This window comes from Protobothrops mucrosquamatus, unplaced genomic scaffold (genome assembly GCF_001527695.2).
Source record: "Protobothrops mucrosquamatus isolate PMUCROS unplaced genomic scaffold, P.Mucros_1.0 scaffold600, whole genome shotgun sequence".
Classification (NCBI taxonomy): Eukaryota; Metazoa; Chordata; class Lepidosauria; order Squamata; family Viperidae; genus Protobothrops; species Protobothrops mucrosquamatus.
In genome coordinates this window covers 165220-184618 of record NW_015386899.1, presented here as the reverse complement: position 1 = coordinate 184618, position 19399 = coordinate 165220, and the positions used below count along the sequence as shown (strand labels likewise).

At 34.3% G+C, this 19399-nt stretch overlaps 1 protein-coding gene across 1 annotated transcript in view; it reads right to left on the bottom strand.

Moving 5' to 3' along the window:
- CCDC57 (coiled-coil domain containing 57) overlaps positions 1-15843 on the bottom strand; it is a 58150-nt gene extending 42307 nt beyond the window's left edge. Inside the window, exons 1-7 of the mRNA XM_015817517.2 lie at positions 15823-15843; positions 11837-12245; positions 9336-9444; positions 8206-8307; positions 7567-7724; positions 6306-6380; positions 3959-4159 (exon numbers count right to left, since the gene is read on the bottom strand). Coding sequence (XP_015673003.1) covers positions 3959-4159; positions 6306-6380; positions 7567-7724; positions 8206-8307; positions 9336-9444; positions 11837-12237 — 1046 coding nt within the window. The 5' untranslated portion in view covers positions 12238-12245; positions 15823-15843. The remainder of the gene's footprint in view (positions 1-3958; positions 4160-6305; positions 6381-7566; positions 7725-8205; positions 8308-9335; positions 9445-11836; positions 12246-15822) is intronic.
- Positions 15844-19399: the final 3556 nt, after the last annotated feature.

Here is a 19399-nt window from a genome sequence, read left to right as displayed (position 1 = left end):
AGCCGATGGATAAATTTGTATAAATTGAAAAAACAATTACTACAGTTGAGAAAACTGATAGATAAATTTTAACATATATAGATCTTTGATAGAAAGTTAGTGAAAGGTATATGATCTGCTACAATGGTTCATGAAAGAAGCAAAAATGGGTACTTTAAAATATATTTCTGTCCACTGTTATATGGAAGTGGATATTAGTTATGTCAAGTGAAACATGATGTTAATTTCATTGTGGTAGGCATGGGTTACATACACGGTACAGAATGTATGTGGCAAGACAAGAAGAGATAGCCAAGAATGAATCGATATTGAATGAAAATATAGAAGTGAGAGACCAGTGTAAAGTAAGTGTATCGTATTACAAGGATTTGGTCACATAAAAAAAAAGAATGAGGATCACACTTCAGAACAAATACATGAAGAAAGGAGGCTAAAGACTGAGAAAGGTATAGTTGTTGAGATCCTCAAAAAAAAAAAAAGATGAGAAGTTTAAGGAAGAAAGGACTATATGTGAGGCAATCTATGGATATGGTAAAAGCAATGGTAGTTTACAATATTAGAAATACTGTAAAAAGGAACATACAATGGAGTTGCATAAACTACATTTACTTAGACCCTATTCTTTTCTCTTATCATCAGCCTCTGATTTCTTTTATTACAGAGCTATCTTTTTCTGCACTTAGCATAATATTGCTTTATCTGAAAGGGAGCACAGTAGCATGATAGGCATGTACAACATCTTCATATGTATATATTTTTGCTTTTAAAACTGTACACTTCTGCACACTTACCTAACAGTTCCACTAAACCTTTTCACCATCATTTGGGGGGGGGGGTGCATTTGAGTCAGTCTTGACTGTGTAAGCCACTGAAGTTTTCTTGGTAAGATTTATTAAGTGGTAATAGTAGTAGTAATAATAATAATAATAATAATAATAACAACAACAACAATAATAATAATAATAATAAAAAAGTTGGAAGGGACCTTGGAGGTCATCTAGTCCAACCCCCCGCTCAGGCAGGAAACCCTATACCATTTTGGACAAATGGCTGTCCAGTTTCTTCTTAAAAACTTCCAGTGTTGGAGCATTCACCGCTTCTGGAGGTAGGTTGTTCCACTGGTTAATTGTTCTGTCAGGAAGTTTCTCCTTAGTTCTAGGTTGCTTTTCTCCTTGATTAGTTTCCATCCGTTGCTTCTTGTCCTGCCTCCAGGCGCTTTGGAGAATAGCTTGACTCCCTCTTCTTTGTGGCAGCCCCTGAGATATTGGAACACTGCTATCATGTCCCCCCTCGTCCTTCTCTTTGTTAAACTAGACATACCCAATTCCAGCAGCCGTTCCTTATATGCTTTAGCCTCCAGTCCCCTAATCATCTTTGTTGCCACTGCCTTCTTCTTAGTGCTGACAGAGAATGATTGACTCAAAGTCACCCAGCTGGCTTCATGTCTAAGGCAGAACTAGAACTCAAGAACTCTCAGTTTCTAGCCCTGTACCAAACTGGGTCTCAAACTGACTCGTACCTCTGAGTGAATTGACAAGAGATTATCTTAGTGCCTACAACAGGTATTTATCCTCATAATTTGTCTAAAAACAAGTTATATAAATATCCCAAACAGTATACTTTTATAAAAAAAATACTGTATTCTACATTATAAAAAGCACAGTAAGTTCATGGTTGACAAAAAATAAATGTTATGTATACTTCTATTTTCCCCACATGTTCCTTTTTTCTTGAAAATATCCCCATAGCTTAACTTTTCTAAAAGTTTTCCACTGAGGAAAGTACAGAAAAAAATTCTGTTCATACAGAATTGTAATAATATCAGCCATTGCAAAAGTATTGCCCCAAATCTGAAATACACACATAAAATCCTGAAGAGTCAAACTAAGCATGACAGAATGGACTTGTTTAACAATTTCTCACTAAATTACACTGAAATATAAGGAAATGTTATTGACAGTAAATTACTTTAGAAACTATATGGATAATGGATATGGATAATCCTATATGTCATGCAAAAATGCATTCCTAATTAAACATGATACCCATGCATAGCTATCAGCCAATTTACTTCTCCCCTATAATCAAACTTTATCTCTATTTAGTTTTATTGAGAAGGGGGGGGGAAACATTCCTTGCTAAAATAAAACAACTGAAGGACATTGGCATTCCATCCCAGTAAAGATCTGTGGGGCAGATTTTCATGGAGTGTATCATATTTGATACAACAACTGTACAATTCCTATCTATTAATGAGATCTGAAAACTACAAGTTTTTATTATAATATCAAAATATATTCCTAGTAAATGGAAAATTATATTTGACCTTTGTTTAAAATGCATGTTAGAAAGAGACCTCCTTGCCCAGATTTCAGCTACAGTCAAATAAAATCAAATATTTTTATGGTGGTGTTTGACCAGTCTTTTTGAGTTATAGTCTGATTAGAAAACTATGGTGCACAGCCAAGAAAAAATATATAGCACACTGTTTTCATAAATGGTATTCTTAATCAATATATCTGCATCTTGACACAACTTGACCTGCCACTCGGTACATGGAAGTATGAGCAAATATTTTCAACCAATCTCTCTTCAGTAAAGGCCACATTCTTAGGCTATTCTAAGAACTTTTAAGAGCTGCTGAGTGCCCTTAAGCTGAAAGCCAAAGACATATCAAAGACACATGTATTGTATATCAATTATGCTCTATTGCTGGTGTGTGAAATTTCGGCTCTGTCATTAATGAAATATATCAAAATATTTAGTATTACTATTCCCAAGAATCTTTTCTTGATATTTTTGTCTTTTGTATATATTCTTTAATATATATACACACACAAATTTACACATTAGAAATCAGCAAAAAAAATAACAAACCAAAGACCTCCAGAGTATTATTTTAACCTATGAAGACCTAATTCTTGAGCCCTGAGAATCTAAAGCAGAACTATAGGACTGGTCCTATTTATCACATTGAATATGTTTTCTTCTCCATCTCTTTTATTAGCTTTTTTTTCATAAGGACTCAAAGAAGATATATCATGATTGGGTAGGAAGTAAGTTGAAGGTAACCTAGGCTATAAGAAATTTCAATCCTTCCATCCCATCCAAATGAGAGGCTCTCAATCTGCTTCAGAGTGCAGGCAGAAGGTTCTGGACTTTAGAATATTGATTTTTACCCCAATTTAATGCACCGAACCACTTCTGTAGAGCCTTCACATTTGAACAGTGAAGTCCATCCATTAATGAATGGAGAGATACAACATATTTCCACCCTAATTTTCATCCTGCTTGTTTGGAAATGTTGGAGCATCACTCAGACTGGATATGTCATTGATTTGTTTAGGGAAGCCATATTTATCCCACTGTGCACACAGAAATGATTTATGCATCAGTAAATACATTTTGCCCTCAAGCTCCAATCCAAAAGGAGATAGGACACAAACACACACAAAAGACACACATTGACAAAAGAAAAGGTAGCTAATAAAAAAAAGGTTAGATATCAGCTTTTAATGTAATACAAATTTTGTAATAATCAGCTCTAATGCAGATATAATATTGTAAAGGTCCTTAAAGAGGAAGTTAATCTTATCTAACTGATAGTCTTAGCATGATAGCCTGAATAAAATAGTACAAATAGATGAAGGGTTCAAAACTGCTATTCTCAGCTGAATTGTGGAATGGCCTGATGAAAGCAGCTTCTCAACAAAGCAGGTTCTCAAACTGGTCTTTGCCTCAGGTATTTAGAAATTTTATTTTTACATGTATTTATTTAACAAAGTATAATACTATTCCTACACAGAGCCCATATTAACTGTTGGTAATGTATTGAAAGAACTGAAAACAAGTATGGCACAAGACCCTAATATTTCAACATATAAAATGGATTATACCATTGTATAATAGGAGATCACATTAGATTGAAACACATCAAGACAAATCAAGCCATACTTACTTTTCAATAATAGTCTCTTTCTCTCTCAAGTGGTCTTTAAACGTACATTCAGTCTGATATAATTTCATTTCCAAAGTTTCCTTATTTGCCTGTAGTTTTTGGATTTGATTTTTCCATTTGTGTGATTGTTCAACATGGGCTTGTTTCATTGAAACAATCACTGCCTCCTTTTCTCTGGCAAAGTGATCTATTGTAGCATGCCTTTAAAAGAACACAAAAAGAGAGTTTCTACTTGGTTGCTGCAATCCTTGCTACAAGGGAAAAAAACATAAAACAAAGATATACTTAACATACATGCAGTAACACCTTTCAGGTCTACACATGAGAGCCAGGTTTGATCACCTTGCCTTTCAAGGATCTCTTGAGTGACACTTGAGCATTGGGGTTATTATGATGGTAATTAATAATCCACATAAACACAATAATTAGGGCTACAATTTTGATGGCATATTTTAATCATAGCAACATAGAACTTAGCTACTATGGTAATGCTAGCATTGGAACTGGAAGCAGGAGCTTAATGTAATACCGATCTGTTCATCCTGAATCAATATTATCATCATAGATGAGGCAAAATTGCATATGTCTGTATAGAAACTGCAGTAGTACATAAACAATTGTTTCAACCTCTTCTGAAACACAAGGCCAACTACACAAAATATTTTGTTCTGAACAAGTCTTTCCTCAGTGAGGGGAAGGTAGAAGATGCTAAATATTTGGCTGGCACACAAGAACCCACTAAAATGTAAGTTGCCTAGAGTCACCTCTAGGTGAGTTTGGGGGCATATAAGTTTAATTAAGTTTAATTAATAGGGGTCCATCTCCCCTATTATTAATTAATTAATAATAAAATCTCAGCTCCCCTTTCTGGGGCATCTTACTGATCTCCAGTTGGTACTTCATGTCATCTGTCCTTTGAGTACAAGTCTGATCTTTTCAATACCCAGGGTTAAAAAAAACACCCAGCTATAAGTCTGTATGTTTATAGCATTCTTTCAGATTGGAAAACAGTTCTCTCCAAATACAAGGGTTAATTGGCCAATGGGAAAAACTCAATCTTTAGCAAATAATTAATTATTTGCCTTTAGACCTTAATCTGTATTCTGGGATTCCCTGCTTCAAGACTAAGAGTAGATTGGCTATAGATTTTGGGACTGCAAAAATAGGTCTTAACATTTTAGATTGGACCACTTCTGTGATATCCTTTGTAGCAAATCTCTAACCAACACTCTCCCCCCCCCCCATCTTTTTCTCTTTCCAGAAGACCTGGCTCTTTATCTAAGCAGCAGAGTTGTATCTTTATAAATAAAATGTAAACTGAACAAGAAGAATAAGTACCGGGACTGATTGTATAAATAGGATGGCCAAATGCAAGAGCCCTGCACCTTGATTAGCTGCATAGAAAAGGGAAACTGAATATGTGTAACTTGTCCTCTCTATAACATATGATCTTTTAATGATGAGCATATGTTTCATTCAACCCTATGAATGAAAATCAAGATGTTGTTTTCTTTAGTTTTTTAACATTTAATTAGATTCACAATGAAGCCTTGTTAAATTAGCTAAACAGGATTACAAAAATTGTGCTATGCACATTCTCCAGAATAGGTTATTTGATATTGTAAAGTGACCAGAGTTAATGCTTGGGAAACTAAATGTTGTACAAACTATGTTTTTAAAATAAGCACTTTTGGAAGCTTTTCGTGCAATCTGATTTCCTTAATAAAGTTTGTTTATCTCCTTTTTTTACTCTTGGTTTTTAGAAAATAGAACACTAAATAGAACTGATGCTAGGCAGCAATAACCAAATCCAGAAGAGAAGTTTACTAAGTAGATGAATGTTTCACTTCTCATCCAACAAGCTTCTTCAGTTCAGAACTGAAGAAGCTTATTGGATGAGAAGCGAAACATTTTTAAGGAAAAAAATGAAGAAAGTCTAGTTGCCTTTCAAAAAGCACCTTTGGGAATGCATACTACTGTATTGTATTGTATTGAATGCATACTATTGTATTGTACTGTATTGTATATTGAATTGTACAATACTGTACTGTTATCAGATAAAAGGGACTGGCTAGTATGTGAATCCAGAGTTCATAGTAAATTGAAAGCTGATTTGTACTTTTTATTTTTTGCTGATGTGGAAAAATTCAGTCTCAAAACTGCAACATGCACATTTTCCAAATGCTAAAATAGTGAGTTCAGCAAAAAAAAAAAAAAAAAGCCTCCAGGCAAACTAATATACTAATAGTTTACTTTTAAAAATAGAATCCTCCACTTTTAATGAAATGAATGCATTCAATGTTCATAGTATATTTATAAAGTAAGGGCATATATTGAAACAACTTACTTTCTCTCAAATGTTTCTTTTTCCTTTTCCCAGCCGAGCTGCACTGAAGCAAGTTTACTTTCTAAATCCTGTATCCTACATTGTCAAACATTGGAGAAAAGTAAATTAATTTACTTTATACAAAGAGGCAATGCATAAAATTATGAAGACTTTTATGAAAAAGTCTGAAGATAAGTAGTTGCCAAAAAGTATTTTAAGAAAATTGGGATAAAATCAGCAAGGTTTCTGATACAGAATAAATCACCTTCAAGAGACTAAAAAGTTGAGGTTGCCCAGTTCAAATATATATTACTACACTGGGCTGGACTCTTTTTAGCTACATGGTTCCTATACAAAGATGAAATTATTTTTTCCATTTTTCTATCTTACTTTCTAATCTTAATCCACCTAATGAAAAAGAAAATGTGACTGCATCATCATACATGCAGGTGAGACTATATTCTGTCTAGTCTAAAATTACCAAGTAGTCCTCAACAGTTCATTTAGTGGCCGTTCAAAATTACAACGGCATTGAAAAAAGTGATCTATGACCATTTTTCACACTCAACTGTTGCGGCATCAAAATTTAGCTACTTGGCAACTGATTCATATTTATGATGATTGCAGTGTCCCCAGGTGATGTGGTCACTTTTTGTGATTTTTTTCACAAGTCAATGGGGAAGCTGCATTCACTTAACAACTATATTACTAATTTAACAACTGTAGTGGTTCATTTAACAACTGTGGCAAGAAAGGTCGTAAAATGGGGCAAAACTTACTTAAATATCTCACTTAGTGGCAGAGATTTCGGGCTCAATTATGGATTACCTGTAATGTTTTCTATTTTATATGAGGAAAATTATTTCATACACAATTTGGCAGATAAGAAAATGAGTATGTCTGTTCTCTGCTATAGTACAAACATCCCATCTAATTCTAATGAAAAAACCCTGCAATCCTATATATACCTACTTGAATTTAGGTATTATACAACTCAGTCTGAAATTGTCTGAGTTTATAAGCGTAGAATATACAATTTAGGGCTAATATTTTGACATGAGATTAATCTAAGGAAAAGATATGTATGGATTTTGGAGTCATGAACAAACTCAAGAGACATCTTTAACTAACTGGTATATAATATATTTTAAAAGCCCATATTTTCTTCTTCCAGATATGAGAAGAGGAGGAAGAGGAAGAGAAAACAAGTAAAAATAGAAGAAAAGAAAAGAAAAATTAATGGAAACATTTTTTCTTAATTATGAGTGGAATGATACAGTACTGAGCATCTTTTACAGCTGTAATATCTTTTATTTCCCAATCTTTGCATCTAACTTGTTTTTCAAGCTCCAAATTAGCTGCTTCTGCCACTTTCAGTGTGTCTGTTGCTTTCATTCCAGCTTCTTTCAAAGCCTCTAATTCTTTGGTCAACAATTTCACCTTTCAAAATGAAAGAACAAAACAAGCTATTAAATATTTTCCCCATAAAATTTAAAATTATAGACCATACTATCTCTTACATAACACGTTTATGAACACAAACACACTTTTATTTGAAATGGATCTGAAACATAGGACAGGGTGGACAAACTGAGGGTTTTGTATACGTCTTCAATAACCATTCATTAAGGCATCTTCCTCAGTTCAGAAACACATTAATTCCAATTGTGGCAATGTTAGAGACTGTTATATCTGAATTAAGGAATAAAATAACTACTTCTCTGTCACCCATCTGAAATGGTGGACTAATAGGGAAAAATATTGTTTCAGGGAACTTAAAATAGATCTGTTTACATTACTCCTTAATAGCTGAAATAAGTTTGCCTGGTTATGAAAACAGAGCATGATTTCAGTGTATCAGAATAAAAAAGTGAGAGTAATACCACAGCATATATGCTATACTATGCATGTTTACACTTACCTTAAGCTCTCGGGATAGAACTAAATTGCTCATTTCATCTGCTTTCTGTCGAAACTCATGCTCTCTTTTCTTTATTTCTGTGTCAATTTCTACAAGAAGTTCCTGAAATAAAACACATGCAATTGTAATAATATTGTAATCTCATAAAACAATACATAGAAGTTCAAAGGCTTACAAAAATTGTTTTTTTAAGACTGTTACAATTTACAATATATTAAATACATGGAGAGGTTTTTTATAGAAGACCCCTATTCTTCTTAGCTTTAGCAGACTGGGGATTTTTTGGGGGGAGGGGGTGGCTATTTGGGCTCCAGTGTACCATAATAAAAAAAGAAAAAACACAGTATTCCATATTGCTAAACAACATGGGGTATTCTACAGTTATTTTATTCATGCTGCTCTACTACAATTCTATCAATTAGATGTATATTTTAAAAATATTACTATTTCTATGTATCCCTGTTCTTTGGGTTTCATTATTCAATTCATCCATACGTTTGCCAGGTTTATAATTGTTTACATTTTTCATTATTTGGAAAATCCATAAATATATAGGTTTTGAGATATATTTATTTCTCTTCAAAATATTTATACACCTTTACATACTATAGCAAGGAACCTACCCTGAAATCAATTGACAGAAAGTAGTATACAGTAAAGAAACATATCAGTTAATAGTTAAAATGCCAAGTTAGCCAATAGATCTTTTTAATGTTACAAAGCTGAAATTCTGAAATCAGAGAAGCACTGAGTGTTGGCACAGGCCAGAGTGTTTATTTAGCCCTTGCAAACTGTTTCTGATTTATAGTCATGACCTTCCTGAAATTCAAGGTTGGCAAATTTAGTACAGCATTTTGGCTGTACCCCTTTGTAAAGTATTTTACACCATCTTATTTTAATAGAAACAATTCTATATATTATCTAATATGTAGAATGATAAAGTAAATTCTAGCTACTCCCACTACTATGTATATCTTTATTTAATGTAAGATGTTTAATAAAATCACATAAAGTGAACTGCATGAGGGTAGAGGGAGGGAAATACTTCAAAAGAATGAACGCATTCTTTTTGTTTACTGAATGAAAATGCAACGTTTCCCTATTCAAATAGTTTGTTATGCCTTCGGTACCTGTCTTTGCAAAGCAAGTTCACCTTCGACTTCCTGGAGCTTTCTCTCCAATTGTTGTTTCATATTTTCATATTCCTCATGATAGTGGCTAATATCAGCATCTTTAGAACTACGAAATCAAGGAATTAATAATATAAGGAACAAATACTGATCTGTCAGAAATATATTTCTCTCTCCATTCCAGTCTAATAACTACATGAAGCTATTGGGTGAGGCCATCTGTCAGTACAGGGTTTAAGTATTATCAGTATGCTGATGATATACAATTATATATTTGTGGCCTAGGCCACTAAGTGATGCTGTCAGGGGTTTTCCTCAATGCCTAAAGGTTGTCAGGGTCTTAATGGGAAGGAACAGTCTTTGATTTATCTGTAGCAAGACCAAGTGGCTGTGACTTTCCATTGGAACTGGAGACCTTCTATCCTTATCTCTGGGTGAAATGCCACTCCCTAAAAACAAATGGGTGTGTGAGTTCTAGTTGATTGCAGCTGACAGCTGTGGCTTGTTGGCATTTACAAATCTATTTTGTATCCAGTTTTATCTTTTTTTCTGTATCAGGAAGTATGTTTGTAGTCACTTATGCCTTATTCACTTCCCAGTTGGACTACAGCAATGCTGTATATAGGCGTCCCCTTGAAGATCATTTGGAAGATGCAGCTAGCCCCAAACACGTTATGGGCAGTTTTGGGTGCACCATAATATACCCACATAACATCACTACTACATGAATGCACTAGATCCTAGCAGTTTTGCAGACACAATTCATAGTGCTGGATATTACTTATATAGTTCTCTATGATGTAGACCAGGATACTTGAGCCACCACCTGTTTCTAATAGTTTCTGCCTGTCCCACCAAACCTCATGGGGTGGACATGCTCCGTTCTGTGAAACAATGTTATCTTATGTGACATAGGATGTATGCCTTCTCTGTTACAAATGCTCTGTAAATGCAGCCCTCTACACTTTATTCTTCCAGTTTGGAATGAGAATTTGGTTAATATTATTATTACCACATATATTGTCAAAACTTCATACTAGGTATGGCAGCTCAGTTCCACATTTTCAAGCAGACTCAGTCAAGAATTGTGAATTAGAGCTATACAGTATTCAGAGCAAAAGCGTGAAAAGTGCTTCAGATCCACTGTTGGTGTGCTCGCTGTATTTGTTGGACATTGTAATTCTAACATCTAACTTAATCAAAAACTTTATGTAACTAACACAGGAGAAGCAAATACACCCACGCATTCCCCCCCAACACACATCAATAGAAAACACAATAAAAGATACTAGGTAATCAACTTGTCAGTCAGCACAGGGCAAAAATATAAACCAGTCTCCAATATCATTCCTTAAAAAGGGGGTTTAATGTCTTTTGACAGAACAACAGGGTCAGAGCCATCTAAACTTCAGGGCTGAAGTGTTCACAGAATGTTTGGGGACCAGCACAATTACATGCTACTTCCTTACTCTGCCCATATCCATTTCATTGGAAAATAGGGGATTACCCTAGAAATATCTTTAATCATGCTGCATGCTACTTCCTTACTCTGTCTGTATCCATTTCACTGAAAAATAAGGGATTATCCTAGAAGCTTCTTTAATCATGCTGAGATTTCTGGGGCAACAATTTTTTAAATAAAAAGGATATTACATGTGTAACATCTTTAAATACTATTTTCAGTCAAGTTGAAGCACTCTGTTTGGAGAGACACTTTGGGGAGTTAGGCATGATTGTTCCTATCTCAGCTGTTGCATAAATAAATGAGTATTTTATTTTACTCTGGACATTTTACTTGATACATTCTATAACAGTTGTAAACCACCGGTAGCCGCTAAGATGCAGTGACTTATACATTTAATGAATAAATAAATAAATCCATCCATAGTTATAAACTATTAAATAAGAAAAGGATTCAAAAAACAGCTTTTGGAATTTTTTCCAATCCCTTCATCAGCATTGATTGTATGTTTGAGAATATGTGTGCACTGGAAGCCCTGGAATGGCTCCGTGACCTGGAAGAAGAGAAGAGGTTAGCTTAGAATGAAAAAAACCCAGCAACATTCCAAACCGCTGTCTGATTTCCTCTTCCAAAGGGATGCAGCACGAGAATTTTTTAGTAATTCTCCACAACTCTACACCTAATCCAGCCCACGTCACTGCTGGTTATTTCTTTGACTGTTTCATCTCTTATGTGCCAAATTTCATTCCATTCTGTTCAGTTTTCCAAGAGCTAACATGGGACCCAATTCTTTACATAATTTATTTCCAGTATTCCACTGGATTGGAAAGAATATAAAAGCTCTGCATTTAAATAACACTTTTTAACAATGTCATAAGAATAGCAATTTCAATTTCCCCCCTCCCAAGAGTAAATATTTTTGTACCTTGTACCGTCTATCGTAAAACAATTACCAATGAGCCTGTCAAAAGGAAGAAGGCTATTGCCATTATTAGACCCTAAAGACCATACTTTGTCAGGAAGAATTGAACAGTCTTACCTGTGAAGCTGTTCCAAGGCTAATTGGTGTTCTTTCAGTTTCCACTGATATTGATCTTTGAGAGCCTCTTGTTTTTTTGTTTCCTGAGCAAGTGCCTGCTGCAGCTTATCCACCTGTATTCTAAGGTCACTAACCTCTGTCTGGTTAGCATTTTCAACCATTTTCAACTGGATGAACAAGGTATCATAATGCTCCAACTCTTTATCTCTCTCCTCTAGGACTCTAAGGTTATAAGTAAAATCTTCTTTTAAACTGTTAAATTTCCTGTGCATTTCTTGAAGTTGTTTTCGGGTTTCTTGCAATGTAGTTTCCTGAAAATGGATCTGCCGAGCTTGTAATTCTTTCAGTTCTTGTTCTTTACAGATAAGAAGTTCAGTTAAATCTTTCTCTGCATATAACATTGCTGTTTCTAAGAAAGATGATACCTTAATTAAAGTGGAAAAAGGCACTTTATCTTCAGTCATTAACTCCATCCATCATTCGAGGCTGTACATAATGTCTGGCATACCTTAATTGTATTTAGCTTATACAGATAGGGACCAAAGAAAAGGGATAATGGGTAGTAACTGATAACTAACATCAGTTATTTTACAAAGAGGCTGATTCCAGGTTGGCCACAGTTAAAACATCTAATGATAATCTTTAGATCTACTTACTACAATGTTCAATGAGACAACTTTGGACTTTTGGTAAATTCTGCTGGTCCAAAGAGCTGCTGCTATTATTGATCAACCATGTTTTTAGAAGCTTCAGTTGCTTCTGTCTTGTTCCTTAATGCAATTTAAAGCAATTGTATTTTTATTTGGAGTCATATATACAGTAATTTGTAATCTGATTTCCTGATTAACATCAGTTCCTTTATATGAATCTGTCTGCATCAGTGGGTCTTTTTCTATAGTCTTTCACTCATTTTCAGAAGTTAGATAGATATTTACTACAATATTGCTTATATTCTTTTACATTTTAAATATTTAAGCACTTTATAATCTACCCTCATTATTGACATAGAATGTGGCATTTTTCTGTGTCACATTGTGGACATATAAAGCCAGGTGAAACAGCAATAAAAGCATCTGACCAGTGCCTCTTTCCAGTCCAATAGTAACTTTTTATCTTTCAGATTTAATCTTTCAGATTTTCAGATAAAGCAACATGATAAAATATAATACAGCACTTTAATGTTTTCTTTTAATACAGCTCTAACTATGGTATCCTCCCAAGAAATTAATAGAAACTAAAACCAAGTACATTCTTTACCACTGAGTTCTATGCTTTCAGCAATATGGGCCTGTAGTCCTCCACTAATGGACAATAGAAAAGTCATTTTGCAAAGATAAAAATGACTTTTAATCATTTATGATGGGTTGAACATCATGAACAAGAGAAATATGCTTCTACATGCTAGAGAGAATCAATATTATAAAACTTCAAAGAATAACAAGCAAGAGTGAACTCAAACAAAAGATTTAAAAAGAGCAGGGCATAACTATGAATGAAAAAATAATCTTAAAAAAAATATGAGAAACACTTTTTTAAAAGTTTAAAAATAGTTTTAAAAAAGTATACCTACTGTAACTTTTAAATGTAATGTTTTCAGTTATATGAAGAGTTCCAGATATTCCTAAAATCAAACAGCTTAAAAAGGGCAGGATCATCTATGTCTTTCTACATGTTGCCTACTATAAATATTAGCAATTTTTTCTTGTTCAGAGATGGGCAACAGCTAAAAAAGTTCTGACTACCATGTAAAAGGTAAGGAAAAAAATTCCAACTTCTATATGTTTTATTACAACTAGATTAGTCTAGATCCAACTCTCATATGGGATGTATTCTCAAAATTTGCTTTTTAAAATGCAAAAATGGGACATTTCACACATACACACACAGGCTATATATCGAAACTTTACATATGTATGTATGTATGAATGTATGTATGTATGGTGTATATTGAATCATTAAATTTAACTAACAGGCAGATATCAAGGAATTTAAAATTTAAAATAGTACATTCTTAATTTCCTCTGCTAAATAATATAAAATTTGATACTAGCCATTTGCAAAGTGATATCAAGGGTTTTAAAGTCTTGACATATGCCTAACTGTTAGTTAAATTTAAAAATTAAGTTTTTATAGACCTTTCTAATAGTCTCAAGAGAACAAATTAAAGCAACATTATTACCACTTTTGTCTCTTTTTTTTCAAATGAGAATGGTATGTGTTTGTCAGGGACAAATTTTCTTACAAAACTACTGTATATATAAATAAGTAAAAAGCAGAGGTAATAATAAGGATTTAAGAAATCAGAAATGGGATCCTGCCGTACTAAAATGTATACTAAGCTATACTAATAAAATCAGTGCTCCGCTTAACATTTGTTATCATTTTCTAGCCATCACAATAGGCACAATTCTTAAATATTGTGTAAGTCTTTGCCAGAAAACCACTGTCACATCTGATGCTTTAAAAATATATTTTTTGTTGTAGTGGAATCTCTACATTTATTACCAAGGTGAGAGATATTCTGCAACTTCAGAAGAATATTGCTTAAATTCTACAACTGAGTTCTAATTTGGTGGTCAATTTAACTGAGTTATTTGTTGTTGTTATTGTTGCTGCTGAACAATTATTGTTGGTTCAGAACCAACATTATAGCCAGTTTGATCTAGTGGCTAAGGTTAAGGTCTCAAAACCAGGAACCTGTGAATTCTAGTACCACCTTCAGCATGAAAGCCAGCTGAGTGACTTTGGGCCAGACATTGGGAAAAATAAGAAGAGGAAAGAGTATAGGGAGTCTTCAATGTATGGCCACAATTGAGCCCAAAGTTTATGTTGTTAAGTGAAAAATTTGTTAAATGAGTTTTGCCCCATTTTATGACTTTTCTTGCCACATTTCTTAAGTGAATCACTGCAGTTGTTAAATTAGTAACACAGTTGGTAAGTGAATCTGGTTTCCCCATTGTTTTGTTTGTCAGGAATGTCACAAAAGGTGATCACATGACCCCGGGACACTGCAACCAGCATAAATGTAAGTCGGTTGTCAAGCATCCAAATGTAAATCACATGACCATGGGGATGCTTGAACAGTCATGTGTGAAAAATGGTTGTCACTTTTTTTCAGTGCTGTTGTAGCTATGGTCACTAAAGGAACTGTTGTTAAGTTGAGGACTACCTGTATTAGGTATGTTTGAGGACTACCTGTATTAGGTATGTTTGCTGCCTTGACTTATTTATAAAGGAAAGAAGGAAGGAAGGAAGGAAGGAAGGAAGGAAGGAAAGACCCAGTTTAATAATATAGTTGCCCTATGGCATATGTCGTTGGATCACAATGAGCAGGATCTAAATATTTAATTGTAAGACAAGGTGGGCACCATTTCATAGCTGACATAGCTGGACATAGTTCACTTTTTGAGGGAAAGTGAGGGCTATAGGAGATAGGATAATAAAGCAAATGGAAAGGGACAGTGTTATGTAAGTGAAATAGGCTGATATTTTTCACGATTTGGGGGCTGAGTTTCAGAAATTTTCTTTGTAAAACTACCTAAAGTTTATTTTACATTTATGCTACATTGGATCCTGAGCATTTCCTCCCTCAAAAAGTTGAAGCAATGGCACTACCAATCGTCAGAAATTGTAGTCAAAGTGACTGAACACATACATAAAAAAGGAAGTGAGGAAAATATTTGAAAAGATAAGGGAAAGTATACTGCATATTTATATATACAGTTGCAGCAAATTTTTCTCCTAAATAATAATAAAAACAGACACTGCAAGGCAGCAATACGGAAAGTGACTTCACACATATAAATAACAAATGGAGAATTACACTTTTATTACAGATACGGGGAAGTCTGACATGACATACAAGTTCCCAGGAGAGTTTTCTCCATTCATGAAGCTATGGTTTTATACCAGTGGAACACTGATGCCACCTGCAACTATAAAAGAATACGACGAGAGATACTGCAAATTAAACGCAAAACACCAACCTTTGATTAAAGGGAGGCCGGTGAGTGGAGTAAACGCCTCACAGCTGAACGGGGACGAACTCCTTTAAGAATTCCCTTTCCGTATCATCGCCCAACAGATTATTAACTTCAAAGCGCAGCAAAGTCGTCACGACGGTTGAGGCCTCGTTTCCATGGAAACCATAACGGTGGCCCGTCCCGAAAGCCGTTCCGGCAGAGAACAGGTGCTTCAGACTCTTGTGACCGCCAGTAGCTGCTTCCCAGCAACGAGACGCCGTCTTTCCACGAGTCGCCGTTGCATTACAACATTGGATTCTGTATAGTTTGTTATATAGTGGCTAGCAGGGGTAGGCAACCTTGGCTCTTTTATGACTCGTGGACTTCAACTCCCAGAATTCCTGAGCCAGCACGGCTGGCTCAGGAATTCTGGGAGTTGAAGTCCACGAGTCATAAAAGAGCCAAGGTTGCCTACCCCTGGGCTAGCCAAAGCAGTAGAGGCAAAATAGAAATCAGTAATGGGGAACAGTGGATGTTAAAGCAGTATTATTTTCACTGAAGGGCCAGTGGATAGCACTTCGATTCCGTTGGGGAACAGCAGTATTTTGTGCTCAGATTTGAAGTACTTGGATTTTTTAAAAATAAAATTAATACCCTGGTTTTCTTCATAAAGACAGGAGATAAATCTTAAAATAAATAAAACTTATTGTTAAAATGCCCTACTTTTTCAGATAGTATCAAATGCTTTTTTACTAGAAATTTGTTGTTATATTCCATGACATGTTTATTTGAAACTTGATGCAATGCATATTTAAAAGTCTACCACTACTTGTGGTAGGGCTTTGTTAGTTGTTTTTCTACTGCAGTGGCCTTTCTTCCCAATATATAGATATAGATAACTGAATCTCTTCTATCGGGCAATGCCCAATTCAATGCTGTCCAAGAAAGAGTAATAGGGAAGATCAAGTCTTCCTGAACAGGATATATATATGTACGGTACCTAAATAAATAATAGAAAATAATAGGTTACAGACAGTAAATATGAAGATCTTATAGTGAGTGATACAGAGCACTACAACCTGATAATGTTCAGATTCATCTAAATGCCACTACATCCATGATACCCCATAGTTGATAATTCACATTTTAAATCTGAATAATGATTAAATATTAGATAAAAATTATTCATTTAAAAGAATCTGAATCTTATTATCTTGTAAGATTTTCAATAATTCTCTTCCTTTTTTTTGTACCAATAATAGTACAGTCTTTTCTTGAGAAAGCATCTGATTTGAGTTCACATATGATGTTAAGTCATAGCCGGGTTATGTGAACCCAGACAATGAAGTTTGTAAAATAGTTTGTGGTTTTTCTGTGATGGGCAGAACTATTCAACTAGGATTTTATTCAATAAACCATTGTTTAAAGAAACAACTTAGTAGAATCTATTCATTATTATCTATGGGGCTTATTTATAAGTAAATTGTGGTATTAATGTACAATTGAGTTGGATTCAGCTCCTGGTGAATGTGCCGACAAATGCTTGCTATCAAGAGCTTTTTCTAGTAAAAGCATTTTAATAATTTATTTGGTCTTTCCCTATATTTTACTCTTATTCTACTTCCCTCAAATTTATTACGATGTATTTCTTTTTTTCCCTCTTACTTTTTCTCAGTGTTCAGCTTTCACAGCTGTACACTGTATTGGAAAGATCATTGCTTTACTGTTCTGACCTTAGTTATCATTGAAATGTTCTTATTCTTCATGATTTTCTCTAAGTTTGTTTTGTTTGCTTTCTTTCTTAGGGTTAATGTTTTTACAACTCCAGTGTACTGCCCATTTTACTTATTCTTGAGCCCAAGGGGAGGGGGAAAAAAGCTATCTGCCATCTTCATTTCTTTGTCAAAGTTTTTCATTTTTTTTATTAGAGCACTTTTTATATTGTCTTTTTTCCTTCTTTTTGACAATGTATGTCTCATTATACTGTCACTACTTTTTATGTTTTGCTCTTTGAACCAGCAGCATTTTCAGCTTCTGAGACATCTGAGAGAATAGAATAGAATAGAATAGAATAGAATAGAATAGAATAGAATAGAATAGAATAGAATAGAATAGAATAACAGAGTTAGAAGGGACCTTTGAGTTCTTCTAGTTCAAACCCCTGCTCATTTCAGACAAATGGTTGTCCAATCTCTTCTTTATAACTTCCAGTGTTGGAGCTTTCACCACTTCTTAACTTGTTAAATTCTTTAAAATTAAGAAACCTAGTTTTATCAATATTTGTTATCAATAAATTTAATATGCAGATGTTAAGAAATGAGTGGAATAAAGAATTAAAGATTCCTATGTTATCTAGCTAATGGGAGCATGTCTTTCTGTAACAAAAGTGTCAATGGACCTCAAATTAAGACTTATACAACATTTTTTTTAGTAACGTCATGTCCACACAGTTTGACAGACAGTTCCTTAATATCTTTCTCTGTGGCATTTGTAATAGGTGCAAATACCAGTATAGCATTAACTCAAAATCCATTAATTTTATTAGATGTGATGTGGATAACCAATTCATAACTGAGTATGATATTCTTTCTGTTAGAATTGTAGTTTTACTCCTTTATGGGGATTTATGCCTTGAAAGTATATCATGTAAACATCTACATTAAAGTAGCTCATTATGCTATATGAAACTCATGCCCGAAATATTCAGTTGGATAACTTTGTTTCTGTCCTAATAGAACAGAACTAACTTCTTGCATTTCAATTATACATGTCCCTGTAAGGAATTTTTTTTTTCAATATTAATATCTTCAATAACCAGACTTCCTTTGGTCTTCCCAAGTCATCATATCTAGGTCTACTTTTAGAAGTTCTTTACTATAGTTTCATTTTAGCACTGTTTCTCAGTAACTGGAGGGGGACTTTCCAACTTTTCGAATCTAAATTCATTAAATGTCACAGCCATGTTCCTAGAATTTTCTTGTCAACGATACAGATGTGGCATGTCTTTGCAATGCGTTTGATTTTGGAGTTCCTATTCCTAAATGGTTTGGCTATTTTTATATCAGTCAGAGCTCCATCTGCCCTCACCTCTGCTATGGATAACTCTTTACTTTCACTTTCCTGTTTTGACTTTTATTCCATGTGGAGCTCCTGTTCTCACTAGAGTTACTCTCAGGTCACTGGATAATTACCAAGCCCTCCCACAAGATAGTAACTCTCAGACAAGATACTGTTAATTACAGAACTAAGGCCTTATCATCCCTTTTTATCATCCTTCACTTTTAGATAATTTCCTATTTATGATGTAGCAATTACCTCTGCAAAGCATTTATTTAGAAGGGTGTCCTCTGAGAGCTACAAATCAGTAGTGCTTTTAAAATAATCACATACAAATTTGTAAATTACTTCTGTTATTCAGAGAATGGAAGCTCATTATAATTGCAAACCCCGTTGGTTTATAGTAGGTTATTTTTAGTAACATTTGCCCAGCTATCTCTTCCAATTAAGAGACAAGAAACTCTTAGAACTTTATTTGGAAATGTCGGTAAACTGCATGGCTGATTTAATGCTTCTCATATTTCTGTTTGCTGGAAATTCTGGA